This window comes from Choloepus didactylus, chromosome 12, assembly GCF_015220235.1.
Source record: "Choloepus didactylus isolate mChoDid1 chromosome 12, mChoDid1.pri, whole genome shotgun sequence".
NCBI classification, from domain to species: Eukaryota; Metazoa; Chordata; class Mammalia; order Pilosa; family Megalonychidae; genus Choloepus; species Choloepus didactylus.
The window spans coordinates 93,322,426-93,336,999 of record NC_051318.1 but is presented as its reverse complement, the minus strand read 5'-3'; the positions used below and the strand labels follow the sequence as shown (position 1 = coordinate 93,336,999).

Genomic DNA, 14,574 nt, shown 5'->3' with positions numbered 1-14,574 from the left:
GAGGAGGCTCTTAGGCACAATTATAGGGAGGCCTAGCCTCTCCCTTCCAGCAACCGTCCTCCCAAGGGTAAAACCTATGGTAGAGGGCTCAACCCATCAAACCACCAGTCCCCTATGTCTGTGGTCATGTTAGCAACCACAAGATAGGGTCTTAAGTGAAAAAAGTGAGATGCAGAATGGTGTGTTGATATGCATTTAAACAGGGATGTGTGTTATGATATGTGCACAGAATACTTCTGGAAGGATCCAAAAGTAATTGGTAACGGGTTGCTGACTAGGAGGGGAACTGGAGGACTGATACAGGGGCAGGGATGTGGGCTGATAAAGCAGCTCTCTCAGGGGAAAAAAAAAACCTGATTTGTAGGGACAGACAATTTTTGTGGTGTTGACACTCCCACCATGGCCTACAGACGAATTATTAAACCACCAAAAGGAAACATCCAGAGACTCCCAAAATAGAGTGATCATTTTATTTGGAGAGATCCGAGCATTATTTCTTCATTTTTTTCACAAAGGCGGTAACATTCGTTCCTGGAAGCAGATGGGGAACAATCATCTGAAGTTCAGACTAGGGCAAGGCTGGCCACTTTGTAATCGTATGCAACAGAAACACCAGTTACAGACCCAGATAAGCCACATATTGGCTTCCTGAGCCCACTGCCAAGGAGGAGATCCAGGGGGATGCATTTCCATTGCTCTGAAAAGTGGCTAAGTTCCACTGCACACCATCCTTAAGGGAGACACCTCATGGATGAGCCCTTTCACCCCAGGAGACAGGGTCTGGTGTTGTTCATAAAGCTCTGTGGCTTTTTAGCCTTTAGCTGATTTCATGGCAATAGCTTAATCTATCAGGGCTGTTTAAATACATACTGATCTAGATTTCTTATGGAATTATTTAAATGTCCAGTAAATTAGCTCTCCGTAAAGCAAATCAGTCAGGTCTTATCCAGAGTGTATCTATCCTACCCTTGGCATCTGGTTAAGGATGTGTGGATGTGTGTGTGGGTGGGTGGGTGGGAGGGTGTTCATTGGCACATAAAGCCCCCTGGGGTGGGGGTGGCAAAAGGCTCCTGTAAGTATCAAAAAAGTAAATACTGATCATATGACCTGGCAGCAATCAGATAAGACCAAAATCGGAGATAAAAGGAAAGCACAGCAGGATTGCTTCCAAACGTCACCAGATATTTATTTAGCCAGACCAAAAAACACTAGACCTAAGGTGCAGGGCTAACTATATTGAAGAGGCAGCGCCCCACAGGACAGAGGCTTGGTGACAGCTCCACGCTGCCCCCTGGTGGTCAGCTGCCCCATTACGCCCTCCTTGGAGTCAACTTATGGCCAACAGTGACGAACAGTTATATTTGATGGAACAGTGTTCTAGATGTTAGATCTGGTCTGAGCCCAAATCCTACAGTTAACGACAGAGAGCTTCCTACTGGCGGGAAACATGAAAAAATGATGACATTTGGGACCCCAGTCCTGAACTAAGGCTCTGACGATGAGGCTTACTTATGCAGGCCACCCTTGGGACCCACCCCCCCAACATCCTGACTGATTTGTCAGATGCTCCCGAGGGCTCAGAGACAAGGGTGGCCAACAGAGGTGAGCCCCAGAGACGGTGTCATTGTGGGAGGTTGGAGAGCAAAGTCAAGGGAGGCAGAGTGTAGGGCAGGGGTAACAGAGAGAGGCTTGTAACAGCTCCATGAGCTTCCAGAAGCATCCTATGCTGGCGTCCGGCCCCACCCTCTGGGCTCACACCCTCTTCATTCCTCTTCCCATGAGGCATGCAAACACCGTCATGACCATCTTAGGGTTCACTTCAACCAGGTCTTCTGGAAGGGCATATACTCTTGCTCCAATTTTTCGGGCCATGGAAATGGCGTACCTAGATGGGAGAAAAGAGGAAGAATGAGGGGAGCCAAGCAATAAAGTAGGATCCGATGTGACAGTCGGGACAAGGCTTGCTCCTGGGACAGCTGGAGCCAGTTCCTAAGAGCTTTCCAAATTTGAGTTCAACAAAGCCCCTGACTCCAACAGGCTTGCAGTTTAGCCTTATGACAATTATCAAATTTATTTCTTTGTCCTCAGAGACCTTCCCAGTCTCCACTTCTTTTGGATGCCCACAACCATGAGTCCTCTCTTGGGTTATTCTGTATAAAGTCATAGAACAGAACAAGAATTTGTGCTGGGAAAAAATGGGCAGACTATATTCTCACTACAGAAACATTATTATGAGGAAGAAAAGAGGAAATATGCATCTATAAGACCACAACCTTACACATCAATTCCTTTATTCCTTGTTCTAACCCAATCCTTGCCCACATACACCTGTATTTATGTGACTATAATATTAGAATAGCCAGAATTTTATGTGAGACATTTTTTTCACATAAAATTTTCATACCTGCATCAGAAATTTTTGCTCTATTTATAGTTATATAAAGATAATCTGATACAAAGATAATATATAAAGATAATTACTTGTAATCCATTTTCAAATAAGCTTGCACTACTGCCCGGCAGTTCTTTTATTCACCTCATTTATCATCTGGTAATCTTGGACTACTCCAGAGATTCCCCAGTCTATCCCGAGGCTCTATCACTCCCTCCTGCTCTCCTAAAATGACTTTAAGTCTTAGTTTATTTATCAAATTAAAGTAAGAACATCAGTAGTCACCATTCTTTTTCCTTGTCCACTTCTCAATAACTTCCTCTATATTAATTATTCATTCTTTAAAAATAAATAATAAATTTTTAAAAAAATAAAGAATAAAATTTTTCTATTACAAAACATAGAGGGAAAATGTTTAAACATTAGAAAAGAGTTTAAAAAAAATTCAAGTAGAATCTTGTCACAGTAACATAACCATTCTTAGCATTTCAGGTAGTGTCTTTTATTTCTCTAAGTAAGTTTGTATCTTAAGTGCTTAGGAACCTGGGCTCTGAAGTCAGACTTTGGATCTCAGTTGTACCACTTAATAATTGCACGGCCTTGGGCAAGTTCCTTAAACCTGACTGTATTGCCCAGAATATCTGGACTCAAGGCTCTTTTATTTTTTTCAAATCTCTGAGTCTTTATGTGTGCCCTTCTCTCTGCCTGGAATTTTCTTCCTCTGTTCTTTCCATCTCAGTGTGGACATCATTTTAATGTGAAGAGCCTTCCAAGACCTTCCGACTGGTCTGGCCCCCTTCTTGTACTCCTCCATAGAACTCCGGACTGCCCACCCCCTTCCCTAGCACTCATTACTCTCTACTGTAATTGCTCTTTAATTATTTATCTTCTTTCCATTAGATTGCACGAAATATAAGCATACTGGGAACACAGGTCCCCACTTTCCCAAATTGGGGACTGAGGGAAGGGCACTGGTGGGCTTAGAAAGCAGAGCTCTGCTGGGCACTGGTCATTTAACTCCTGACCTGCTTTAAGAAAGGTGCCTCTCCAGAGTAAGGGGCATCGAACTTTTTTCTGTAAAAGACCAGGTAATAAATATTTTAGGTTTTGTCACAACTACCCAACTCTGCTGTTGTAGCGGGGAAGCAGCCGTAGACCATATGTAAACAAGTGGGCATGGCTGTGCTACAACGAAACTTTATTTACAAAGCAGGTGACAGGCCGTATTTAGCCTGCATATGGGACTTGGCCAACCCTGGTTCTAGAAGAATCATTTGGCAGGTGACCTGAATAGCAAAGCAAATGGCAGCTGCTTCCCGGCTGGGAAAAGTTTGCCTTGAACATTCCCGGGACTTTCATATCCATGGATAGCCGCAAATGGGATGTTTCTATTTGGGGACTGCTATGTACAAATTTTAGTTAAGTCTCTTATAGATTATGATCAGAAAATTGATTTCAGGAAACTATAGGCTTGCTTATTGATTGCAAGAATATTAGTATAATTTTTTTGTTTTGCTTCCACTCTAATGCTTGAACTGCTCCTGTGCCACAGCTAAAATAATGATGATGAGTCTACAATAAATTACGAGAGGAAAAAGAACCAATAATGCAAAACAAAATGCTTGCACAAAGGCTCTAGAAATAGACTACAGCTATCCAATTGCTGTTTTGGTCGTCCCTTCCCAGAGCTTAGGTTTATTCACATACTTAGCATTGTTGAGCTTCTCCTCATCACCCAGGTTTTCTGTCTTCAGAAGGTCATAGTTAATGGAACCTGGTCGGATGGCATCAATGAGATCCAGAACAGGCAGACTGGTACAGATCTTTGGATCCTGCACAGAGAGAAGGGGAAGGTTTTTATCCCCTCAACAGATCCCAAAGCTGCTTTCATTGAGCTTAAGGGAAGCGGGTGATTATTTCTTCTTCAATAGGAAATATATACAGCCTGCTATGAGAATGGGATGAGTAAGGCAGATGGTGCTTCAAATCAACTGCACTTTCTGTAGGGAGCTTGGTAACTTCCTGGGGGTTCGCTAAGAAAAGAAAACCCATTGTCTGCCAAGAGACAAGGAATCGTTCTCAGATAGTGAAGGGAAGGAAGTTAGCGCAACTAGAGAGAAACACAGAGGCTGCAATGTGATATATCTAATTTAACTACTGGTAATGTAGTGATAAAGTGTGAGGAGGGAAGGTTTCAAAAAGAAGCCATCTGGGGTAGGTTGAACAAGGACATGTTCTTAATCTTAATCCTTGTTCCTCTGGGTGTGAATTTAGTTGTAAATATAACCTTTTGAGGATATTATTATCATCAGCTAAGGCATAGCATAGTAATCAGGGTGGGCCTTAATCTGAATGCACAAACCTCTGTACTATCTGCTTTTTCCACGACTTTCCTGTCTCCTGCATCAAGAGACCACACTCCCAAGGAACCGTGAGATGCAGATAGAGGCAACTGGATGTCACTGGTCAAGAACAGCTCATACTATGAGGGTTCAAATCAGAATAAATTCTAAGCAAGAAACAAGACCCGAGAGCCCTGCAGGGTGCTAGGTCTCCAGCAAGAGTCTTCTCTATGGGTAGAATAACAGATTTTGGAAATAGAATGAGTCTGTTTTTATTTACTCTTGGTTAACAAAAGAACCATTACAAAATTACAGTGAATATATAAGCATCATCTAATTTTCAGCATTAGCTTTAGCTTCCCCCAAACACAGACATTTTTGTGAAGTAACCCAGGGGAAGCAAAATGGAAAGTTCTGAGTTTCTGCCCCCAGCCTTGTGAAGGTGTTGATAGGCAAACAATTGGCCAGCAACTGGGAATCGGGATTATTTCCAAAATGGCTCATCAAGAGTGAGTTGTGTTCGTCTTCTAAGGGTTTCACACACTTAGAAGAAACATGGGGCTAATTTGACATTTTCCTTGGGTGCACTGTGTGATCTTTTTTACTCACCTAATTCTTTAATGACTTAGTGGAAAGGCAGAAGAAAAACATCCCAGAGCAACACAAAGAACAAAAGAACTGTCATACATTCTGAAGAGTGACCCCAGCACCCCTTGCCAAATCCTGTCCCCATAAGAACCTCCCAGAGGTCAAAGGGCAATGTCCTGGGCTGGAATGTGCAGCAGTTTTACAAAAGGAAGCACCCTTGGGCTATTTAACTGGTCACTTCTGGCTAAACGGTTAAATGACCCATATATACACTCTGCTCACACCCCTTTGGAAGTCACTGGCAATTACTAACCATGACCTCAGGAAGTTACCTGAGCTTCAGTTTCCTAGCTTATAAGACGAGGGAAAATAGTCAAGCCAACTTCACAATGTCTATGAGGATGAAATGAGACAAGCTGAACCAGGAGTACTTGACATTCAAGTACCCGCAATATTGGAAAGCCCCTGTGCTCTTCTCCGTTGCCTGTGCAGATCTCTTTCTGGAAGAACTTGCTTACTTCTGTCACCAGCCTCTGCCCCCGTCATGACAGGCTCAGCTCTCCAACTTGGACAGCCAGCTGGGGGTGAGGCTGAGGGGACGCCTCTGAGGGGTGGGCTTGTGGGGGTGGGAGGCACTCCTGCCCAGACAGATCTTCTGCCCTCACTGGTGGGGTGAGATTTGAGCTTGCTCTAGGTTTGGAAGCTGTGGGGATTAATTTCCTGATGCCTTGCATCACAGACCCTGCTAACACATCTCTGAAGGAGTCCTTACCACCCCTGTCCCACCAGATCCTGATCTTCAAAAGCAAGAAGAATGTAGTGAAGACAGCACATGCATTTTAATATGGATTAAGGGCCCATATTAAGTCTCTTGCGGAAGACTCCAGCTCATACGTGAACCACAAGTTAAAAAATTTAATAAAAGATAATACTGTTATTAATAAAAATGGGATTTGGATACAATTACATCAAAGTTTCTTCTCAAAAAAAAAAAAAAATGACCACGTGGGAGAGCATTTAACATTTCATTATAATGTTATGGTGACTTGTGCACATTTTAAAAATATCATCGTTCATGTTTCTCTGAAAGAACAATGCCTAAAATGGGTCATTCAAGCAAAATCAAAATGGAAGGGGCAAACACCTTACACTGAAGGTCACTTTAAAATACAGTGAAAACAATAAAGATAAACATAGAGATGAGAGGCCTTTAGTAGAAGACTAAGAGTTTTACCTTGAAACTAGAGATGGAGGATGTTTTCCCAGCTTCCTTCAATGTGGTATTCACCCAGTTGACAATAATGTCATCGTTGACCTTCTGCCCCCCGCCAATTTCTTCCAGGATGTTCAGTGTGTACCTGGACAGAATCAAGAATGATTTATGGGGGAAAGCTGCTAAAGAATTCAGTGTAATAGAAGTAGCCAGTGTAGAAATTTTCTTTTTTTTCTAGCTGAACCTGAGGAGATGGCCTGGACACCATCGCACCTGAGGAAAAAAAAGAACACAAATAACATCAGTTCCCTTTAGAATAACTTAAAGTGTAGCTCTATGGTTGCTTTAATGAAATGCAGAGTGTACCTTCTCCCGAACACCATCATTGCTCAGTGCAGAAAGAAAAAGCACAAGAGAAGCAAAGCAAAGAAGGGAAACCAAAGAATTTGAGCCACTGACATTTTTCTTAAAGGAACCATCAATTACCAAAAAACGAATCAAAGTTAGAAAACCCCAAGTAGCCAAAAATAATTAAAGGAAAACATAAAGGAGTTTATCCTTTATATCAAAAGTAGAAATGTTAGGAAAAGACTGAGAAAACGTTCATCTCTGGTCTGAGGGTCAGAATCACCTCAGCTACTTCTGTGAGAATGGGCTGTCTGAGGGAGACTCTTACTAAGAGGAGGCTTCACGCTCTGAAGATTTCATGGAGCGGAGAAGAATCACTACACCCTTCAGCTAGCTACTCCGTTCTGCGAGGGGAAATACCAGGAAGAGAGCCAAGCAGTTGGGGACCAAGGTTTGTTGATTTTCTGGTTCAGGTTTGCAGAAGGGCTCAAATTACGCACAAAAGCCTTTCCAGGTTAGGGTTACAGACCCAGCTTTTCAAACTGAAACTCAAGTATCCTGCAATTGAATCCTGTCTGCAAGGTTTTATCCAAATGAGGTCGCTCTAGACTTGGGTGACCCAGGATCCTGCTTGCCTAATCCACTGGGTATCTTCCTCTGGCTTCTGCGTCTGTGGAGAGTACAATTCTCCCAGGATATCCTACATGGTTTTCAAATTTAATCTCTGAAATCGGAGCAACGCCTTGCTTCCTCTAGGTTAAATTTTAACAACTTTCTGTCATTGTAGATGGGGAGGAAAAAGGTTTCTGCAACACTTCGTTATCTAAAAGTCATGTATACCAAACTGGCAGCAGAGTCCTCTCATTTATGCCCCATAAATCTCCCTCAAATCAACGGGCTCCCCCTCCATCTGCCTCGCCTCCCCGCAGGATCTCCAGGGCTCGTCATTTCGTTTTTAAAGTGATTCCCACAGCCCGAAGAATACAGGTCACACTATTCTGCACGCGCAGGAGGCGCTTCACCACCCCGACTGCCGCTGTCCTTCCAGCGCAGCGCGGATTTCTGGCCCCCCCGACCCTTCTGCGCGCCCCACTCCCACCCGCCCCGCAGACACCCGCTGGAGCGGCGCAGAACCAGCCCCGACCCGGGCCTGCCGGATCCCACTAGGTACCCCGGCCTCCAGGACTCTGCCTTCCCCTCAAGTGAATTTCCGGTCCTCTGAACCAGACCAGCACACGTATCACTTTTCCCGTGTACCCACTTTCCCCACCTAATCGTTATTGCTACACTTGGGTCCAACCCTGTCTCCCAGAACTTTTGATACAGCTGATGCGTATGTCCCCGGTTCAGTCCACCACTCCCCTCCCACAGAGTCCATCACTGAGCTTCCGGGGTCTGCAGAGAACCTAGTACATACCAGGCATCTAGTAAATCAGAGTGGGGGATGAGAAAACAAAACAAAACAAGAGTGCCTTGCTCCAGGGAAAGGAAACCAGAAAATGATCTGGCGGTAGTAAAGATGAGCAATGCTTTGTATGAGCCTAGCAAATGCTCATTTCTTAGTCCAGAAAAGACTAAAGCATAATGATTACAAATGGGAAAAATCCTGCATAGATTTTCAAAATCCTCCGAGTTTGGAAGAGACCTAGTTTTTGATCTGTTCATAAAAGAAGGCACTGTGTGGCATAACTGGCTTCTTGTTTCCTGAGAGTTAGCATATGCATTAAGTGATTAGCATGTACCAAAATGTTTAAGAACTTCTGCTTAACAAACTTCTCTTTAAGAAATGGGTGGTTGCGGCTTGCTTCCTTAGGTCATGTCTGTATATAACCCAATGCAACAAACGAATTTGAATCTCCTAGCAGCTTCACGAATCCAAGGACTGAATTCTCACTTCCTTTTGTCTGGACCTCCAGCCCTGCTTGGTTGCCTCTTTTTCAGTGACCTGAAGCAGTGCTTACTATCCTCTTGAGCTTGAGAACTCCTATAAAGGAGAGTCTCACCTTGATCCATGAAAATCAAAGAGCCACTGAGGAACAGGGAAACTTACAGAGATGTAGAAAATTGGCTTTCTGCATTCTGGCATTTAAGAATAGCCCCCTCAGGGTGGAACACAGCGTTCTGGTGTACATGATGTAGACTTTCCACCCCCTCAAGATGCAGATTTTTAAAATGTAAGAAGATGCCCACTTGTAAGTACAATGGGAAAAATGAAAGGAAGAAAGGACAGAAGGAGCCGGAGCCTCAACTCTAGACAATCCTTGAGGCCATTACTTATCTAAAGGCTGTTTCAAATTGTAAAATGAGAATTAATTTGGCATGTGTCTATCAAGGATTTTCCTCTTGAGGTAACACCTCCATATCATCAAACATGTTTTGGGGCAACTGGGATATTAAAATGTGGAACCCTGCAGACGGGATCCCAATATAACTGGTGTTTGCAAAATGCAATCTGCTAAAACCATTGTGGCGAAATGAAACATCCTTAGGACACCTGGTTTGAACCAGTTCCTCATTCAACAAAACAGGATTTATGAGGTATGGGTGTGTGGTGCTGGAGGCGGTGTGATTACTTGTTTTATTTATTTAACATTTGGTGCAGAGGGACCTTTCCTAATCTCAGCATCCACAAGTCCATTTTATTGGGGGGGGGGGAGTTCACTCATTTGACTGCCTCAGATTCTTTGTTCATTGGCCAAATTATCACAGCCTACCTGTTTCTGGTTTTTGCATCTAAATTTATACACACACAATTTGCCAGCTTTCCAATCTGAGAATGGATTCCAGACAACTGAAATGGAAAGGGAGGGTCTAAACACCTCTCTCAATTGTTCTTCAAGAGGGGGGAGAGGGGGAGGAGAATGACATGCCATTTATTATCCAGATAAATGACCAAATTAGCACATCTGTGTAAGCCACTGAAATAAATTCCAACTAGAACCGGCGGTAAATTTTAATAGCTCTGTTAATGTGTGACATGCAGAATAACAACAAAAATTTCCTTCTAGTGGCATTTACATAATTATCAGTCTTTTCTTCTCCTTCAAGAGTAATGTATGTCTCTACCCACATTCTTAAATGCACAATTCTTATGTATTAAACATTCAGGGGAAATATGGCTGATGAACCAGGTAGAGCCAGCAGCGGACATTTATATATATATATATTTATATTTGTATCTATTATGTATGTATTTATATATGTTTTATATATACATACCAGGCATCAGGTATGACTTCTGGCCACATTTTTATAAACCTTCCAGAACAAATAACATATTAGAAGGGGATTTGGGGATGTTATGAAATTCAAAACAGAGCTGGCCTGAGTTTCTCGTCATTAAAACAGAGTATTTCAGAGTCTCTCAAATACAAAACCCATGAGTCAATTTAACTGTTGCAACTCAAAGGACCTTTGTTTCAAATTTTTCAGGCAATAAGTACCAAAAAGCCAGTATGTTAAGAATTAAAAATACACGTGAAAGACAATGAAGAATAATTTAGAAATAGTTTGTGAAAATATACTGCTGAGAATGGTCCGTAGGAACTTTCAGTGAGGTTCTATGTACATACAGTACAACAGAAGACAGTATTGAAGTTTCTTTAGTTCTGGGTTTTTTGTGTATGTGCCTTATGATATCTGCCTTCAATCAAGAAAGAGACCCCAGTCTAGAAGTGGGTAGTGAAGCTCTATACTTGGTAAAGTAAATGTGAATTGGGTAGTGAAATCTGTCATGGTTACTTCTGATTATCCTCTATCATCTGGAAACACTGACATAATTACATTGCAGGCCAATTCTGAATATTAGGATCTGCAGAGAGTGCCCTGGAAATAAAGCGGAAGTGCCTAAAGACACTACAAAGTTGGTCTTTGCCATTACCTTGTTAGACAATGTAATATAACATATGGTTTTTGGGGCTTCCTTCCAGGTAGAAGAATGAATTAAGTCACACTAACATAGTCTCTAATTAAGGGATGTAAGATATCCTGGTCAGAGCTATCAGTATTGGGGGAAAGAGGAAAAACATTTAAAAGTAAAATATTTTAAACTTACAGATTTGCTATCTGAAATTCTTCTCAGGCTCACACTTTGTACCAAAAATTATTTACTTTTCTTGCAGTTCATTTTCTATTTGTATATATCATTATATTCTATTGCAGTTCAACTAATATCACCTTATAGCCCTCCTATTAATCAAGTTTACATATAGCTCCAAAATGTTACCTAAAGTTTTTTATTCAAGAAACTAGCAGGCACTTCTGCTTCTGACTGTGATGGAGTAACAGGAACCAGAATTGCCTCCTGCCATAAACAAGTAAAACATATGAAACAATTGTTTTCAGAGCCTGGATAAAAGGAAGTGGAAGTCAGTGGTCCCTGAAAGAAGGTAAACAAACAAGGTGAGTCCTAAGCTTGTCCCAGCTTACTGAGTGGAGAGTTTCCAGGCTGCAGTGCAAGGAGGGAAAACCCAAACAGAGCATGGCAGTCCCCTTGAACCGAGGGGACAGAGTTGAGAAATCGAGGAAGCTAAGGTGGGTAGAATTTGTAGGGCAGAATATCAGAGGAGAGAGCTGCATGGAGAGGACTGAGTCATACGGAAAAAGAGTTCCAGAGATTTGCACAGGGTTTCCTCAAGCTGTCAGCTGAGTACTGCCCAGTATGTGCATGTGAGGAAAATACCACCGACTTGGCAAAGAATTGCCAGAAATCAACAGGCAGAGCCATCCTTAGAGCTCACACAGGGCCAGAAGTAATTTGGTTCCCACCAGTCAGAGCGGAAAAACCTCATAACATAGAGAGCATCAGGTAAAGTACTCAAAAAAGTATTATCTCATTAGTCAGAAGCAAAATATGCTTTCGACTAATTAAGCTTAAAAGCAAGCCTCAAAAGGACCAAACTGTATTTAAACAACTTCACTGCCTCCCAGGACAAAATTCAAGAATATTTAAACAAATACAAAAATTTCCAGTACCCAGCAAGGTAAAATTCCAATATCTTGCATACAATAAAAATTAGCAGGCATGCAGAAAAGCAGACAAATATGACCCATAATGAGAAGAAAAATCAATTAATAGAAATACATCTACAAGTAACCATTGTTGTAACTATATTCTATATGTTCAAGAAGCTGGAGGAAAGAAGAGATAATGGAAATATAAAAAAAAACAAAACAAAACCCAAAAAACTCACATTTCTAGACAAGAAAACTGTAATGTCTGAGATTAAAATATACACACATACATACACACAGGATGAAACTAATGGAAGATCAGTGAACTTAATTACATAGCAATAGAAATGACCCAAAATGAAACAGAGAGAAAAAATATGGAAAAACTAGAATAGAGCATTAGTGCATCTGGGACAACTTCAAATGATTTCATATTCATGTAACTGAAGTCCCTGAAAAAAAGGGTGGGGAAGGACAGAGGACACATTTGAAGAAATAATTGCCAAAAATTTATAGTATTGATGAACTCTATAAATCCACAATTCTAAGAAGCTCAAGAGACCTCAAGGACAAGAAACACAAAAACGTATCATAAACAAACTGCTTAAAACTAGTGATAAAGAGAAAATTCTTAAAAGCAGTCAGAGAAAAAGGACACATTATGTATAGAGGAACAAAAATAAAGATGACAGATTTCTCATTGGAAACAATGCTAGGCAAAAGACAGTGGACAATAACTTTAAAGTACTGAAAGAAAAAAAACTATCAACCTAGAATTCTATACCCAGAGAGAACAACTTTCAAAAATGAAAATGAAATAAAGACTTTTTCAGACATATACAAGCTGAAAGAATTCATCACCAGTAGGGTTGCACTATTAGAAATATTTTGGGTAGAAGGAAAGAGATACCAGATGGAAATCTGGATCTACACAAAGGAATCAAAAGCACCAGAAATGGTATATATGTGGATAAATACAGCATACATTTTTACTTATTTTTAAAATCTCTTTAAAAAGATGACTGTCTGTTACTGACACAAATTGGTTAAAAGCAAAGGGATAGAAAAAGATATGCCTTGCTAACAATAGTGAAAAGGATGCAGCAGTGACTATGATAATATCAGACAAGGTAGATTTCAGAGAAGAGACTATTACCAGGCATAAGGAAGGTCATTCCATAATGATAAAGGGATAATTCGTTGAAAGGACATGACAATCTAAAATGCTTACAAATCTAATTACAGAGTTGCAAAATTCATGTAAAAGAGATAGAACCAAAAGGGGAAAAAAAAAGAGCAGGTAAAGCATCCACTTGTTTAGTTATTAAATTTGGCTGAAAACATAGTTTTACCAGATTAAATCCCATTCCTGAAAAAATTGCTAGCATTTTTCTACATAAATAATTTGTTCGATAAAGTCCTTCCCATGAGTTGTACTACCTTCTCATCAGCTGCCAAATCAAGGCCAATGTTAGGGTGCGGTTTCCTTCATTGAGATCTTGTCCAGCAATGCCAACCAGGGAAAACTTAGCTTGGTTCTTCCCCAGTTCCACTGCATAGTTACAATTCTCAAGCTGTTAAGAAGCAGGAAGGAAAACAATTTAATGACATCATCTCTGTTATGAAAAATACCATGTAAATAAGAGAAGAAAAATACAGGCACAAAAGAAATATAAATGGTCACACTGGATGCTCTCTCAAGTCTCTCCTGGTTTTGCAACTCTGTGATTTTAAATTAGTTCTAGAATGTCCCATCTTTTCTTAAATGACCCTCCCTTCTGCCAAAAATATTCACCTTATACTCTGAGTGCAAAACCAAAACGAATCCATTATCATAAACATTTGCCTGGCTGTGTCACACTACACAGAGAACCATCCTCAGTTAGTTGCACACATTATTCCTAAAATAGCCGAATTCCTGGAGATTGACATGGAGATTCACTGTGGCTCTGTTTGTTCTAATTTCCTTAATTAGAATTTTTACATCATAACGTTTAAAGACATCCAACAGAGAATTAAAAATAGACAACAGCTAAAATAATGGATTTGCTTGCATAAAACTATTGAGGTTTCTCATTGCTGAACAACAACTTTAATCCCCAGATAAATATTATTTATCTAAGCAAAAGAGATAAAGTATTCACATAGTGCTCCTGCAGGCTTACAACTTCACCTGCTTATTGGAACACCAAAATAGCCACTGTTTACCTTCTTCATATTGCCCCCCAGTTTGGGGTATGGTGGTTTGTTTACTCTGTTCCAGTCAACAGGGACTTTAATCTTTTCATAGAGCTGAAAGATCACCAGGGCATCTGATAAGTCACTGAAAGAAAGCAAAACAAAAGAATTTTCAGATATCCAACATTCATTAAGAGCTTATAGTGGCCCGGGAACTTCCTTATATATTAGCTTGAGGAACATTCACAACTACTCTGCAAAGTTGGTCTCCTATTTTTCACATCTTTAAATAAATTTATTTTTCCCTAAACAAACACTCCCACTCCTCCCCTCACCCCATCACCTGGTAACCATTAATCTACTTTCTACCTTTTTTTTTTTTTTCTTATTTCTAGTCACCTCTTCTAAGTGATACCATATAATTTTTTTCCTTATGTGCCTTGGCTTATTTCACCGAGCATAAGGTTTTCAAGGTACCCCCATGTTGCAGCCCGTCTCATAACTTCACTGTTTCTTATTCAAACTTGAGATTAGTAACCCCATCTTTGGAGGTGAAGAAA

General features: G+C 40.9%; 1 protein-coding gene across 2 annotated transcripts in view; it reads right to left on the bottom strand.

Moving 5' to 3' along the window:
* Positions 1 to 455: 455 nt before the first annotated feature.
* The window catches only part of LCP1 (lymphocyte cytosolic protein 1), a 51,035-nt gene continuing 36,916 nt past the window's right edge, over positions 456 to 14,574 (bottom strand). For both annotated transcript variants that reach the window (XM_037800204.1, XM_037800205.1), the window contains 5 exons: positions 14,045 to 14,159; positions 13,277 to 13,410; positions 6,557 to 6,680; positions 4,100 to 4,224; positions 456 to 1,885 (listed from right to left, as the gene is read on the bottom strand). In XM_037800204.1, coding sequence (XP_037656132.1) covers positions 1,753 to 1,885; positions 4,100 to 4,224; positions 6,557 to 6,680; positions 13,277 to 13,410; positions 14,045 to 14,159 — 631 coding nt within the window. In that variant the 3' untranslated portion in view covers positions 456 to 1,752. The remainder of the gene's footprint in view (positions 1,886 to 4,099; positions 4,225 to 6,556; positions 6,681 to 13,276; positions 13,411 to 14,044; positions 14,160 to 14,574) is intronic.